At 36.2% G+C, this 15257-nt stretch overlaps 1 protein-coding gene across 10 annotated transcripts in view; it reads left to right on the top strand.

Moving 5' to 3' along the window:
- LOC117174910 (zinc finger protein 658B-like) overlaps window positions 1–15257 on the top strand; it is a 184814-nt gene that overhangs the window by 79564 nt on the left and 89993 nt on the right. For all 10 annotated transcript variants that reach the window (XM_033364352.1, XM_033364350.1, XM_033364356.1 and 7 more), the window contains one exon: window positions 11154–11329. In XM_033364352.1, coding sequence (XP_033220243.1) covers window positions 11154–11329 — 176 coding nt within the window. The remainder of the gene's footprint in view (window positions 1–11153; window positions 11330–15257) is intronic.

Below are 15257 nucleotides of genomic sequence, written 5' to 3'. Positions count from 1 at the left end.
TAGAAAAGGGATGGGGAGAGAGAAGGTGGACCAGAATAGCAAGATTTAGATTGGGAAACGAGGTAAGGGAGGGGATGTACTAGGAAAAAGAAGAGAACAGAATGTGTAGAATATGTGAATGGGAGGAGGAAACATGGGAGCATGTGTGGGAAGGATGTAGGAGAGTAATGGAAGATAAAGGAAGCTGACAAGAAAATGTGGTTAAGATTCTAGGGGAAGATGGATTAGCAGAAGAATGGATGAAGGAGTTGGAGCGTGCTAGAGGAGCGAATGAAAGAGAATGAAAGAATGCACGTGAAAAAGGGCAAATGGAGGCATAAAAAAGTGAATGAAAAAGGAAACGGAAGTCGCTTAGATTACAAGCGTAAAAATGGTAAGTAATGGTAAGGTAAAAGTTAAGTAGACTAACATGCGTTTGCGTTCTCATGCTCTCCCTCTCTCTCGCTTGCACTCTCGCTTTCGTTCGCTCGCTCACTCGTTTGCTAATAAGTCCTAAATTGTGCTATCGCAGGAAATAAATATAAGACTTTATGTAAATAGTTGTGAATAATTGTATACATAGAATGGATAAGATTGTAAAAAACATCATATTGTATTCGGTTTTTAGGGTTGCTGAATTCAAATCGGATCAAAATTTAAGAAATTTAAATTAGATAAAAATCCAAATCAAAAGTGCCATTCAACGTCCAATAATTTGATAGATGCAAACTCCTGTTAGAAAAAAAACAAGAATCCAACGACCAAATTTGGACCACTTCGAAAAAACAAAAAATCTTATTGTAATCTGAAAAATTAAAAAAAATTTTAATTAAAAAAAATAATATGGAGAATTTGCTTTCTGATCATGATAATTTGGAATTATTACGTAAATATCCGCTAAGAAAATTAAAAAGAGACACTTTTAAGTTGCTTGGCAATTGGAGAAAGAAAGCACTTCTGGAAACAGATATAAGATGGACTCATATTAAGACTGAAGATACAGTTCTTGTAAGATGTTATGGTTTGGCAAAAAATCACAAAGATGGCTATCCCGTAAGAATAGTTATTTCAACCCTTAATACTGAAACAAAATTTTTAGAACAGAATTGCAATTTGATTCTCAAGGACTCTAAAATAACTTCTGAATATAATGTAAAAAGTAGCTGGGAATTTAAAGAAAGTATGATTCAAAATACGGTTCTGGATGACCATGTAATGATTTCCTTGGATGTTATTGCAATGTTTCCGAGTATACCCTGTGAATTAGTTCAACGGGCAATTTTAAATAGATGGGATAATATTAAAACTCGTACTCGATTATGTTAAAAAGATTTTATCGAAGGGATAATTTTTATTATAGGCCCAACTTATTTTAAATTAAATGGCTCTTTTTATAGACAAAGGTCTGGCACTCCCATAGGTTCAGTCATTCCGCCGATTTTAGAAGAAGTAGTGATGGAAGATTTGGAGGTTTTTGCTTTTGGGAAATTAGATTTTGTTTTGCCTTTTTATTTTCTGTTTGTCGACGATACCTTATTATGTATTTGTATTTATTAAATAAATATCCCTAGCGCTAAATAGCCCTCTAAGGAACAGGGTAATACAAGGTCATTACTAATTTATACACGTACTGAACGGTAATATACTTGATTAGTTTCATAACTAAATCTATAAACTAAGTAAAATAAATAGAGTCTATCTCATAATTTGTAACAGATGAGAAAGAAGATTAATACTTAGCAATGAACATTGAGTGATCAATTAGAAGCTCTTATGTGTATTAAAGTAGAAATTAAAGGGGTAAAACTGTGCACATAAAAAATTAAAATTTTCAAAAGTTCATAAAAACAGAAGGAAGTTTTGAGATAAAATGTTGGATAATTAAATTTGAGAGTTTACCAGTGAGTTATTTCAAGGGTTGGGTTAGAAATATTGTACAAATATTTGAAAAAGAGAATTTTCAAATGATACAGGGAAGGTGCATTTATAATATTATATGGTATTTTATTCCATAACCGGTCACCTCTTACTATAAATGAGCCTTGAAGCTTACACGTTCTGCGCAAGGGAATCTTAATAATTGAATGCCTTTTACGAAGCTTAGAATGTGCTGGTAGGTATTTGTCTACAAATTGAAAGAGGTTAAATAGATACCCAGGAGCTTTATTCTGAAAAATAGTGTAGAGCGAATTACCTATAAAGAATTGTCTTCTTTTGGCAACATAAAGAAAACCAGCCTTATGATGGTATGGAGTTATGTGTTCGTGTTTAGGCAAATTGTAGATAAAGCGAACACAGGCATTTAATGCGCGCTCGAGCTTTAAATTTAAATCGTCGGTCAAATCATCATCTCCCAAACAACCGTAGTCAAAATAAGGCAAGATTAAACTCTTAATCAGAAGTGTTCTGTATGTTTTCCTCTACATGCTCTCTACTGGTTTCTTCCAGTACAAGGTGTGATTAAGGAAATATCCCAGATCTTTAACAATTTCCGAGAAAGGGGTAATGAGACTCTGAATACAAAGTAGCGGAAATAATACCAGAGTTTCAAACGACGGAGATGAAATAGTTCCAACAATAATTGCCTGAGTTTTGCGCGGGTTAAGGGTGATTCCATTCTTCCAGGCGCAGATGATAACGTGATCGATATCCTCCTGGACTAGAACAAGTAATTTACTTAGAGAAGACATCGGTCCCGATAAGTAAATTTTGAAATCTTCAGCATATTTGTGGTAGCTACAATATTGAAGTCCACTTCCAAGGTCAGAGGTGAACAAATTGAGGAGAAGGGGTGCCAGAATGAAACCCTGAGGAACCCCACTCTTGACTTCTCACTAGTCAGAAATCCCACCACTACTATTAATAATTCTGTGAGACCTATTATTAAAATAGGATTGGAACTATTTGACGACAGACCCTAACACGTTAAAAGTTTTTAATTTTTGTAGGAGTAACTTATGGTTAACCATATCAAAAACCTTCGAAAAATCAAACAGGACAACAATCGTGATCTTCCTATTATCCATGGCTAATTCAAGATCCGTCGTTACTTTAAGTGAAGCAGTAAGAGTGCCATGTTTCGCCCGAAAACCCGATTGCATCGGGTCAATGGTGCTAGATGTTTCGAGAAATTTGGAAATTGTAGGTGGACAATTTTTTCAAGTGGTTTAGATAGTTCACGTAAAACAGAAATTGGCCGGAAGTCTTTCGGGGAAGTAGGCTTAGAAATTTTGGGAACTGGGCAAATAACTGCCTTTTTCCAGATATCTGGGAAGATACAGACCTGTAGAAAGCATTATAAATATGCAAAAGAAAAGGAAAGATAATTGGAACGGCAAGTTAAATAATTTTGATTGATATTCCATCAGATCCAAATTCGTTTGATTTGATTTCAAGTATTTTTTCCAAAAGTATTTCAGGTGTGATGTCAGCGAAAAAGAAGTCAGAATCATTGAATGTTGAATTAATAGGGATAGTGGATAATGATAATGATAAGTCTGGAACTGAGAACAAAAAAAGTCTTTAAAAGGTCATTAGGCGGAAAATTACTATATATAGATTCGTGTTTGGACGTTTGGACGGGATTAGGTTTAAATGTCTAACAAGATGCCAAATATCCTCTTTTTTGTCTCTATATGCAATCTGGTTATAGTTGTATCGATTAAACGCACCGGATTTTCAATTTCAGGTGTGATCCAGGGGGCAGCTTTATTGAAATTGTTAGGAACGTGTAGCGGTGAAAATTTGTTGAATGCGGAGACTAGATAATTAGTAAGGGCGTCAATTTTATTATTTATGTCTATATCTAGTAATATTTTTTCCTCATTATACGTCATTAGGTGTTCGTGGAATGCATATTCATCAATATTAGAGAGATTCCGCACCAGCCTTTGGGTTGGTATTGAATTTAAATTATAGGAGAATTTAAAGGTAATGTTAATCAAGTCGTGGTTAGAGAGAAAAGGAATGGCATGTTGTTCGTGGGAGACAAGCTTATCAATATCGTTTACAATCATTAAGTCAATACGAGTACTGAAACGATCATTGTGGTGAGTGGAATCATGAGGTACAATCGAGAGCCCTGAAGAGTACACCAAAGATGTAAGGTATTTAGTATGATTGGAAATGAGATTTAAGTTATTGTTCAAATCTCCAGTAAGGATTATGCTGTTAAGGTTAGGAATAAGTCAAAAAATTACCGATTGAAGTTCTGTACCATAGGAGGCATTGGGTGGTTTATAAATTACTCCCACTAAAGCACTATCAGAAGTTGACTTAACTTTAGCAAAGAGAAATTCGGTCGTGGGATAAGTTGCCACTTGACTCACTGCAATCACAGTCTCACTCAAACTGTTATGCAGAAAAAGACAAACTCCACCACCCCTTCTCTCGTCTCTGTCGCTTCGAAAGAGCGAATAGTTGTCAATTGCAACGAGGCTAAAAGATATATTTGGAGTCCAACAGGACTCAGAAAGAGCTATTATATGGTAGGAACATGTAATGAAAAATGTTTAAATTCTAAAAAATGTGCCAAGAGAGACTGGGCGTTAAAATGTCAAATGCTTAAAGTGTCCATTGATATATAACGAGAAAAATTGCAATGAGAATACGATCCACAAAACTAGTCAATTTGTAGAGTTGCCGCAAGGCTTAATTAGCATAGTAATAAATACACATTAAAACGTCAAATTGAGATCGATAATTATTCAGAGGTACAGCACACAATATGGCCACCATGCAGTTACTTGTCATATAAAAGATAATATAACTTAATATGTAGAAAGAAAATGCTGTATATTTACTATGAGTGTTTAAGCAGGTGAAACAGAAGTGTCTCAGAAATACCGCAAGGAAAGTTAAATACTTTTCTATGCAAATAAACAAGACGGATTAAGAATACAGAGTAAAAATGAGTGAAATACATGTAGTTAGTTAGGAGTAGCACTTGAGAAAAATTAGTGCCAAAGTTAGAAGGAAAAAAGTTTAAAAAATATTGGACTTAGACTGTGGTTTCTATTGTAGTCCCTCTACAGATAGTAGGTTTGCAGATGTATTCTCGGTGAACCGTCCTTCTTACGGCAAAAAATTCTTCCACCAAAAATCCAAAGATATTTGATTTTCTTGTCTCTTTGGAGACCGAGAACAATAACATGGATTTTCCGGTTGAGTAGGATTATAGCATCGCGACGGTAAATAAGGCGTTTCTCAGTTTCCGTCCATCCCAAACCCAGACGGTTGAATCTGACTACAATGATCGGTACGGTAGTATGATGAGTGAGTGGTGGTGCTTTGATAATACGGTAAAGGTTGACAACGTCATTCTTAACAAGAGGTACATCAAGAGCCCTGTCAATCGACTCTACGATGGACATAAAGTCCTCGTTTGATTTCATTGGAAGACCATAAAGACCCCGCACTAAATGTATGGGAAAATGGCTTTCGGTGGATTTAGCTCAAACTTTGTAATTTTTAAGGTTATAAGTGCCGGATGAAATATCCGTAAAAAAAATCCAAAAAAATGGACCGTTTTAGCGCTATGCGGCGCTAAGCGCTCAAGATCAGTGAATAAAACGAATTACAACAGATTTTGTTACAAAAGCGATGTCAACATAGAAATCACGGTTCAGATCGTTGTCTGTCATATTTTCGCCTACACCGTTGACTCATATAGCGCTCTTCTCAAAACGATCAAACGCTAAGCGCCCAAGATTTTAACTTGACTAATTAATCACTTCTTTAAAGGCAGAAATGGTACCCAAAGTAACATTAATAACTAGTGCGCATATACCGATAATAACATTCTACCCTTCGCAAGAGGGTTGAACGCTAAGCGCTCACGATCAGCGAATAAAACCAATCCTAGTAACTTTAGCGACAAAAGCGATGTCACTATAAGAATCACGCATCAGAAAGTAGTCAGTAATATGTTTAGCCAAACCAATGAGTCCAAAGTAACATTAGTAATTAGTGCGCACATCGATAATAACAGTGTACCTTTCGCCAGAGGGCCGAACGCTAAGCGCCCATGATCGGCGAATAGAACCAATCCTAGTAGCTTTAGCGACACAAGCGATGTCTGTATACGAAACACGCAACAAGAAGTGGTCAGTAACATGTTTAGCCAAACCAATGACAAAATGAGTCAACACCGTTGACACCGTTGACTCATATAGCGCGCTTCTCAGAACGGGCAAACGCTAAAAGTAGAAGATTTGAACTTGACTAAAAAATCACTAGTTACTAATGTTACTTTGGTTACCATTTCTGCCTTTAAAGAAGTGATTAATTAGTCAAGTTAAACTCTTGGGCGCTTAGCATTTGATCCTTTTGAGAAGCGCGCTATATGAGTCAACGGTGTAGGCGAAAATATGACAGACCACGATCTAAACCGTGATTTATATGTTGACATGGCTTTTGTAACTAAATCTATTGTAATTCGTTCTATTCACTGATCATGAGCGCTTAGCGTTCGGCACTCTTGAGAACAGTACAATGTAATTATCGGAATGTACGCACTAGTTACTAATGTTACTTTGGGTACCATTTCTGCCTTTAAAAAAGTGATGAATTAGTCAAGTTAAAATCTTGGGCGCTTAGCGTTTGATCGTTTTGAGAAGCGCGCTATATGAGTCAACGGTGTAGGAAAAAATATGACAGACCACGATCTGAACCGTGATTTCTATGTTGACACCGCTTTTGTAACAAAATCTGTTGTAATTCGTTTTATTCACTGATCTTGAGCGCTTAGCGCCGCATAGCGCTAAAACTGTCCATTTTTTAGATTTTTTTACGGGTATTTCATCCGGCAATTATAACTTTAAAAATTACAAAGTTTCAGCGAAATCCACCGAAAGCCATTTTCCCATACATTTAGTGCGGGGTCCTTTCAAGGGTAATATGTAAAATCGCTTGATCGTTCACATCCTGCGTTTGTTCAAGTGCAGCCACTTTCATCTTAAGGTTTTTCGCTTCCTTCTTAACGAGGTGAATTTCCTCAATCTCACGAGACTGCGCAAAGGACTCACTTTGGGCGTCCGAGACCACTTGACTTAAAAGTTTAACGAGACCCGGAGGTAGAGCAGGTGGATTGACAGGGGTGAGAGTAAAGGGTACAGAATTTGCACTAACGACGTACCGAGAATCACAGATATCGTTATTGACACTAGGGTTGGTATCCACAGCCGCAGAGGTGACACTGGTAGCTGAAGAATTACATCCCTTACAAACATAATCCATCTGGCCCTTTTTAAGTTTTCCAAAGATCTTTTTTGCGATGCCAACATTAGCACAGGCAAAGTGGATGAGACTGCCACACTTCAAACATTTTAGAACCTTAGGACCACCCCTAGAAATCACTACGTTGCACTCCGGATACGCTCCCATGTAAGGTAAATGAAACGTAATAAAAATAACTATAACTGTTGCAAAAAGTTTGCAAAGATTAGCAACAAGTAAACGAGTTAACGCAAAGTTAAAAGTCAGAAACAAACTAACCACAAGCATTTTTACAACATACCAATTTGAAGCACACAAAAAAACTGAGACACTCAAGGAATCATAAAAGACTGAAACAGACCAAAGCGACACGCTCTTAACCGACTCTGGCAAATCCTCTGATAAAGGTGCAGGTGGTCATTGATACTTTTAACAGTTTTCATCCAAAACTTCAATTTACTCATGAAATAGAACAGAATAATAGAATCAGTTTTTTGGACATAGAAGTAATTAAGTGTTGGAATGGTAATATTATTACCAATTGGTATAGAAAAAGTACATATTCAGGTAGAATTTTAAATTTCCTTTCTGCTCATCCTTTTCAAAACAAAACTGCAGTAATCAAAAACTTAGTTGACAGAGCTCTAGGTTTGTCCGATTTCTCATTTCACACAAGAAATTTTAATATTGTTATAAATACCCTTTTTCTGAATCATTATCCACAAAAGTTAATTGAGAAATATATTGAAATCATAGTTCAACAAATCAAAAACGAACATAGTAATAATTTTCTTGCAGACAATCAGAAAAAGTTTAAGGAATATAGTTCGTACAATACTTTTGTTCTTCCATTTTTTGGTTTAATTTCTCAAGCTACTGAACTTATGTTAAAAAAATTTTACATGCATACTATTTTCCGTATACCATTTAAAATGGATTTTGTGATAAATTTTTGCAAAGATCCTTTGGATAATTTTGAAAAGGATGGCGTTGTATATAATATCACTTGCAGGATCTGTAAGATGAATTACGTGGGACAGACTGACAGCCTTCTTAAAAGTAATGAGAGAAAAAGGGAATTCATGAAAATTCTTTATATTAAAAAACAGAAAAAGTTATCTATTCATTTAAAAACCGATTTGGATAAGTTAAACAAAAGTTATGCTGATATGATTAATTACATTTAACGAGGCTGTTTCATGAATTTTGTTTTTCTTTTACTTTATCTATTTCTGATGTAATCGTGACAGATCTTTATATTGTGTTCACTACATGACCCTTATTAGATTCACAAGTAAAAAAGAGAGAGCACCTGTTCGTGAGTGCTGTCAATTACTACCTATTAAATTTTTCTTGCCTTGATAAGGATACTGTACGATTACCGAAACATTGGTAATGTAATTTTATTTTTTTGTTTTGAATGTTATTTTATTGTAATTTGATGATAATAAAAATGAAAAAGGCGAAAGAACGAAAAAGGGAAGGAAGGGGATCTGGTTGACTACCTTCTCACTTTTCTTTCCTATTTGTTATTTTTATCCGAAGATTAATTTATTTTTAATTTTGTTTTAAATTTGTTTGTTGTTAATTTTTTCAGATTAACATAGAATTTTTTTGTTTTCTTTGTTCGTAGTGGTCCAAATTTTGTCGTTGGATTCTTATTTTTTTAACAGGAGTTCGCATTCAAATCGGATGTTATTTTCAAGTTTCAAAATGGCAGATCCAATATGACGGACATTAATCATTGAAATGTTTGGACCGCGAGACAATCTGATGTAATTATTAAAAATCACCGGACTTTGATGAAATTGTTGATAGTTATGTCCTTAAGGTCGCTGATTTCTAATCTGATGTTGAATTTCCAAAATACAGAATCGCGCCTTCAATATGGTGAGCATGAATGATTAAAAAGTTGGGATTTGGAAAAAACGGTACTTAGTATTGGATCCGCCATTCTAAATTTGTTTAAAATTCAATATCAAATTTGTATTCAGCAAGTCCAAAAACATTAAACCTGCTAATATCAAATGATTCTAAAGTGTTTTCTCTCGAAAACATTTTTGGCATTAAATGTAGTTTTTCGCCTGACTGCGAAGGGGTTAATATTGGGTGAGTACATTATGTATCCTCCTTGAAAACAAGTAGGCGAAGCATATAAAAGATGTTTCGTGTTCTTGGCAATTTCAAATTATAAGTGAAAGGAAGAAATGGCGTACTAAGCGTGTAACTATAAGGAGAAATTTTTTGAATAGAGAGGAAAAGAGCTGGTCGAGAGTGCTCGTAAGAGAAGCAGTACAGAAAAATTGGTGAGAAGGTGAAGGTTGAAAGGGATATGACGGTAGAGAATATAGAAGAGAAAAATGGAATTGAGAGAGAGAAGGCAGCAGGGAAGGAGAGAATAAGGGATCATTCACAAAATACGTGATACATGCAGGAATGAGTGCTAATCTGCTGAAGTATCATTCTCCATGTTAGGACCAATCGAAAAGGTATCACGCGGGGGGGGGGGGGGGGGGGGGGGGGGTAGAAGTTATTGAAGAAAGTCACGTATTTTGTGAATGGAACCTAAGAGAGTGCGTGGATGATGTCAAGGGACAGAGTGAAATATTTGTTTGAGAAATGAGAGAAAGGAAGTCAGGAGCTTATAGCGAGGATGAGATGTGGGGGTATGGATAAGTTTTATATGTTTTTGCTTTCTAGGGATAAGAGGATGTTTGAACTGTCCGGGAAGAGGGTTGCAAGAGTGGTACACTGAATGGAGGAGTGTGAGGAGGTGGGAAGGAGTAGGATAAGCCTGCGAGGCAATAATGAATAAAAAGAGTGACAAAAAGGGCAGTAGAATGGGTGAAGGGGGGTTTGAGTAAGATGGAGAAGATGAGGAGAAAGGAGGAAGAGGAATAGTGAATGAAAGATTGTAAATAGGAGAGGAAGTAAAAATATAACGAAGATGTAAATATTATAAGTAGTAGATAAGTATTAGGCATGGGACACAGAGGCAGAGTTTGGTAATGCTAAGCAAAGCGATAAAGTAAGTAAAAGAAAGTGTAAGGTGAGGGGAAACGAAGAAAGCAAGGCTACAAGAGCGAGTGGTTTTAGAGATGAGGTGTGGATGGACGTTAGTTTTTAAGAGTTAGTTGTAAGAAAATTCTGTAAAAAATGAAAGTGTAAGCAAGTCAATTTTTTAAGGCCAGCTGGCCGCAAAATAAACGTTTATCTATATATTTTTATATAATTTATCACAAACAAAAAACCCTATGACAGGTGCACCTTTGCGATTGTTGCTTGTTTAAAAAGTTACTGATTTTGATAAAGGAAAGAATGAAAACCTGGAAGCATTATTTTTTATCATTAAATTAATAATATTCCGAAGACTAATACTGCAGGGTTTTCTATAGGATGCTGTATTAATCGCGACCAAATAATTTATAATATTTCATGAATTAAACATTTTCGGGTTGCCGAATGCTTGAACCAAATCAAGAATAATAATGGTAATCTATTATTTTAGTACGAAGCTAACTGCATTTAATTTATAAAATACTATTTTTATATCAAAGCAAAAAGCACAAAGTTCCGCCTGTCATGGGCTTTAGTATTCTTAATAAATATAACATGAAATATTTAACAAAATTTTATATCTATAAACAAAAAACATTTATTTCTACAATCAAAATACTCTAACTGCTTATTGGAGTTTCTTTAACGCATTACGGAACTTTTCTAGCTTAATCCTGTGCTAGGATTTTCAAAAATTAACAAAAATAATTTTTTGACTAGAGAGAACAGCCGATTATTTTACGTAATGAAATCGTTATCTGCCAATATCCGATGCATTTACAATATTCTCTACATCTGTTTGATGTAGAAACCGAGAGTGCAAATTAGGGTTACAATGAATATGTATTGCTCAAATTCAACTAGCTGAAAAACATTTGAAATATTTTTTTATTTTATCCCAGGTGTACGCACAGAGGGTGTTCATATATGTTTAGCACGGATCAAAAAATGAAACAGCATGCATCTTGTCATGCGGAGTCCCAAAGTGAAAGTTATTTCAAGTGTAACGTATGTCAAAATTTAAAATATTCCAAATGGAGACTGTGTAGTTTACACTTATGGAAATCTCATCAGACTGGTGAGCATTTACAATAAAAAATTACAATAGCCGTCAAACAAGACGAGCTCCGGAAGACGACCCGCTCAACATAACGACGAGCGAACGCTCAACGAAACGACTCTATCCCCTCCACTTTCTTCTCTGCAATGCACACTACCTAATGCTTCACTTAACATATATGAAAGTCCCGCTTTCGTCGTCTTATTGGGCGGCTAGTGTACTGTAAGAATCTCCTATTATATATTTCAAAAGGGCCTTGTTAAATGAAATGAAAAAAACTATGGATGAAGCAGTAAGTTATGAAAGAGCTTTGTTCTTTCTTTGAAGAAAAGAAAAACTTCCTCTTGTAATTTAAGAAAGTATCATTTTTAATAGACTTATGCATTATTCTATACGAATATATTATTTTCATACCGACGTAGCTGAGTTCTCATAAAGAATATCCAATTCGAAACGAGTAGTTCAAAAGTTGTTTTTGTCGACTTTCGTGTTGCTCAGTTCTTTTCGAAACAAAAAACGATTTGAACTGAATGAGGACGAATGTGAATGCTGTTCTTTGAATGTCTATCAGCAGTGCGCGAAGAAAATCACTGTGTTAGGAATAACATTTGGAATTGAGAGTCCCATACAAGGGATATAAATCTCGCATAACCACCTATTCTGCATAAAGTATTTCCCCCCTGTGCGGATAAACAAAAAAAACAATACATTGTATAAGTTTCTTCTTTCTTTGGAACAAAGTATTTTAGATTAATAGTAATTTGTGGGTTTGGTTTTTGTGAGGACTAGAGTGGGAACCTATCTGGCTACCAGTGGGGTGAGCTGTTAAATAGCTGCTCCTCACAAGAAATCTTGTTCTTTCTTTCGATGTGTTGGTAGAGCACCAGCTCTAAACGAAGGACTGCGGTTCTCCCTAGTAGAAACCCTGTTAGGTTTTCTCAATTTATTTGCGCTACGAAGTTAGGTTAATTAATGCAGCTCAGATAGAAAGGACGCATAGTCCACAAGAATCTCTCTCTGTGAAAGAAGATACTATATGCCCATTCACTTTGCTACATGCGATAGCGTAGGATACTATAGTCCAGCCCGGTCTGTGGAATACATCATTTTATTGATTTTCATTCTACTCGTGTTCGCAAGAGGCCAGAATAGTCGTGACGTAGAGGTAGCATACTTCTTAGTATTTCCTGCTGAATTCTGAGAAATTTTCTGTGAATTTGCAATAGGGAAAGACCACCTTTCAAGCTTATTCAGAAATCAGATTTAAATGTCCATGAATGGGGACTATATTTTGTTTTGGGTATCTGTCCTTTCTCCATATGAGCGAGGCTCATTAAGATAAATGCTTTCTTTCCTTATTTAATTATCGAATGCAGTAAATTTGATTATAGGTATAAATTATTTAAATCGAGTGTTCCGAAGGAGAATAAAAATTATTCTATTCTATTTTCGAGTTTCTTTTATGGGCAGTTACCAACTCAATAAAACAAAAATAAATCATAAGCAATTGTATCTCGCTAGGAGATTTTGTGTGCATTTCTTTCACAATCCTGAATATTGACAATACTCATATTTAAAAAAAGATGAAGATGTATTCACTTGGATAGGAAAATAGGTATTTAAAAAGGTAGGCAACATTTTAGTTTGTCCAACGAATAGAAAAGGATAGAGGTGAATAAGTAGAGGATTCATTTTTAAGAAAGACTGGGATTCAAGAAGATAGGGCTGTCTTATATTTAAAAGAAACTAGAAATGGATTCACTTGTATAGGAAAATAGGGATTAAAAAAGATAGAGGAAATTGAAGATTGACCAACGATTAGAAAAGTATAGAGGTTGATAAGATGTAGATTCATTTAGATAGAAAGACTGAGATTCAAATAGACAGGGTTTTGAGTACTGATGATACACAATAGATCGACTGATTACAGAGAATTATCCATTACGCCTCTAGAATCCTTGAATACTGGGATACTCACAAGGTCGGTGGCCTCCTCAGAACGAACGAGTCGCCTCAAACAGCTTTTGGAGAATCTACCAGCTACGAACCAAATCTCAACCAAAAAGCTTGCTTCGATACTAAATTGTCCCAAGGATGGGGTTTGAGAAGTTACGGGCTCCACCGTTAAGCCCTAGATTCTACAAAAGGCGCCTCTAAGGCCCAGAAAATCTAAATCGGCTCTAGAGAAAAAACCCCTCGTGTTCAAACCTATAGAGTGAAAACGCTTGATGGCAACTACCGTTTCATATGACTGGGATGGAAATTACCTTCCCCCTGCAAGAATTCAAATTCCAGACATCGATGAATGTGGAATAGCCAGAAGGCTCACTAGACGCAGAAGAGAAATGAAAAAGCCCAAAACCCCTGCCAATTGCGGTGACCTTTCTTCTTCGGATGATATTTCGACCTCGGGCAACGAGGAATCCGATCCACAAATACTGATACGAAATTAAACATCACTCTCTTAATTTGACAAATCAATGACAGATCATGAGATAGATATGTGTGGAGCCCAACCTGAATCAATGCACTGGGACTCCGGAGGCATAAGGCTTTTATGCCCTCACGTATCCGATGTAGAGGAGAATGAAAATCTTCTCAAACGACTATAGGCCCCAGATACATGTACGGAGTATGACGATAACTTATTTACAGAAAGGGTTGAAAAATATTTAAGCAGGACTATTAAACTCAAATTAAGCCGAACCAAAATTCGGTGTGGAAAGCAAAAATCACAGTTCGTTTTATGGGCTAAGCAGAAAAATCTGTATCACCTCCTACTAAAATTTAAGTCCCTAGAAGGTCGTGGTATCCATCACCTATGTCCTCTAATCTTCCAGGTGCTATTTCCACTCCTCTTCCAACAGTGTCGGAAGAAGGTGCTTCAGTTTTGCCTTCCCAAAAAACGGAGATAATGCCACGACGAAAATCATAAGATCAATGAAAGAAACATCTAATTCCCCTGGACAAATATCTAGCTACTATATCGATTGTCGCAATTCTCTACATAGATCATTCCACTCCCCCTTTAATTCCCGAGATCACAGTATTCCTAAAAGAAGAGACCCGTAAAACTAATTCGAAATTTCCAGAAGTAGTTCATACATGGACAGAACCATTGACGTATAAACTCAACAATTATGCTCATTTTATATCTGAGGATTGTGAGCCTACAAATTCTATGCAAAGCTTTTTATTGCTACCGATTGTCGGGATCTTCAAGACGTTCAGGAATGCAAACCTGTGAAGGGCCAGAACTTGAGTAGTCCGTACGGTCGATATAAGACCTATTCGGTCCTGGTTAACAAAAACACAGCGATGAGCTTGATTGGAGGGATGTGTGTCTAGGACTGCAAAAACTTTTGGCCTGACAAGCCAGCTACAAAAAAGTTTGCTGATTTAATAAAAATAATGTCAGAACATCTCAACCCTAAGCCGTCGTAAGTAATGGAGAGATGTATCTTCAACAGTGCCATGCAAGAGACGAACGAATCAGTTACTGATTTCGTAACACGACTACGGAAATTTTCACTCAATTTCAATTGTACAAACTGAAATTTAGCTCTGCTCGAGAAAGCGCAATTAAAAATACTTAAGGAGCAGTGAAAACTTTAGACAGCTAAAATAAAAAAAGAAGTCCTTGCCATGAGTCATACAGAAAAAATTGAAAAAGGGCAACGTTCGGGCCAATACAAAAAAAACCGACAATCCGAGGCGAGCGAATCCGAGCAGATCATACGCTGTCACGAGCATCGAGTCGAGCTGTTTTTGCTGTGGTAAACCAGGTCACATCTCCAGGACATGCAGACACCGAGGAGGCGCATCCAGTTTTTGTCACCAAAAGGGGCACTTGGAGAGCGCCTGTTTTAAGAAGAAGAGATCCGGTAACAAATTTCTTCAAGAATCAAACGATGAGACAGAATGCAGCAGTGGCTCAGCGGACAGT

Source organism: Belonocnema kinseyi, chromosome 6, assembly GCF_010883055.1.
Source record: "Belonocnema kinseyi isolate 2016_QV_RU_SX_M_011 chromosome 6, B_treatae_v1, whole genome shotgun sequence".
Taxonomy (NCBI): domain Eukaryota; kingdom Metazoa; phylum Arthropoda; class Insecta; order Hymenoptera; family Cynipidae; genus Belonocnema; species Belonocnema kinseyi.
This window is presented reverse-complemented; position numbering and strand designations above follow the sequence as displayed.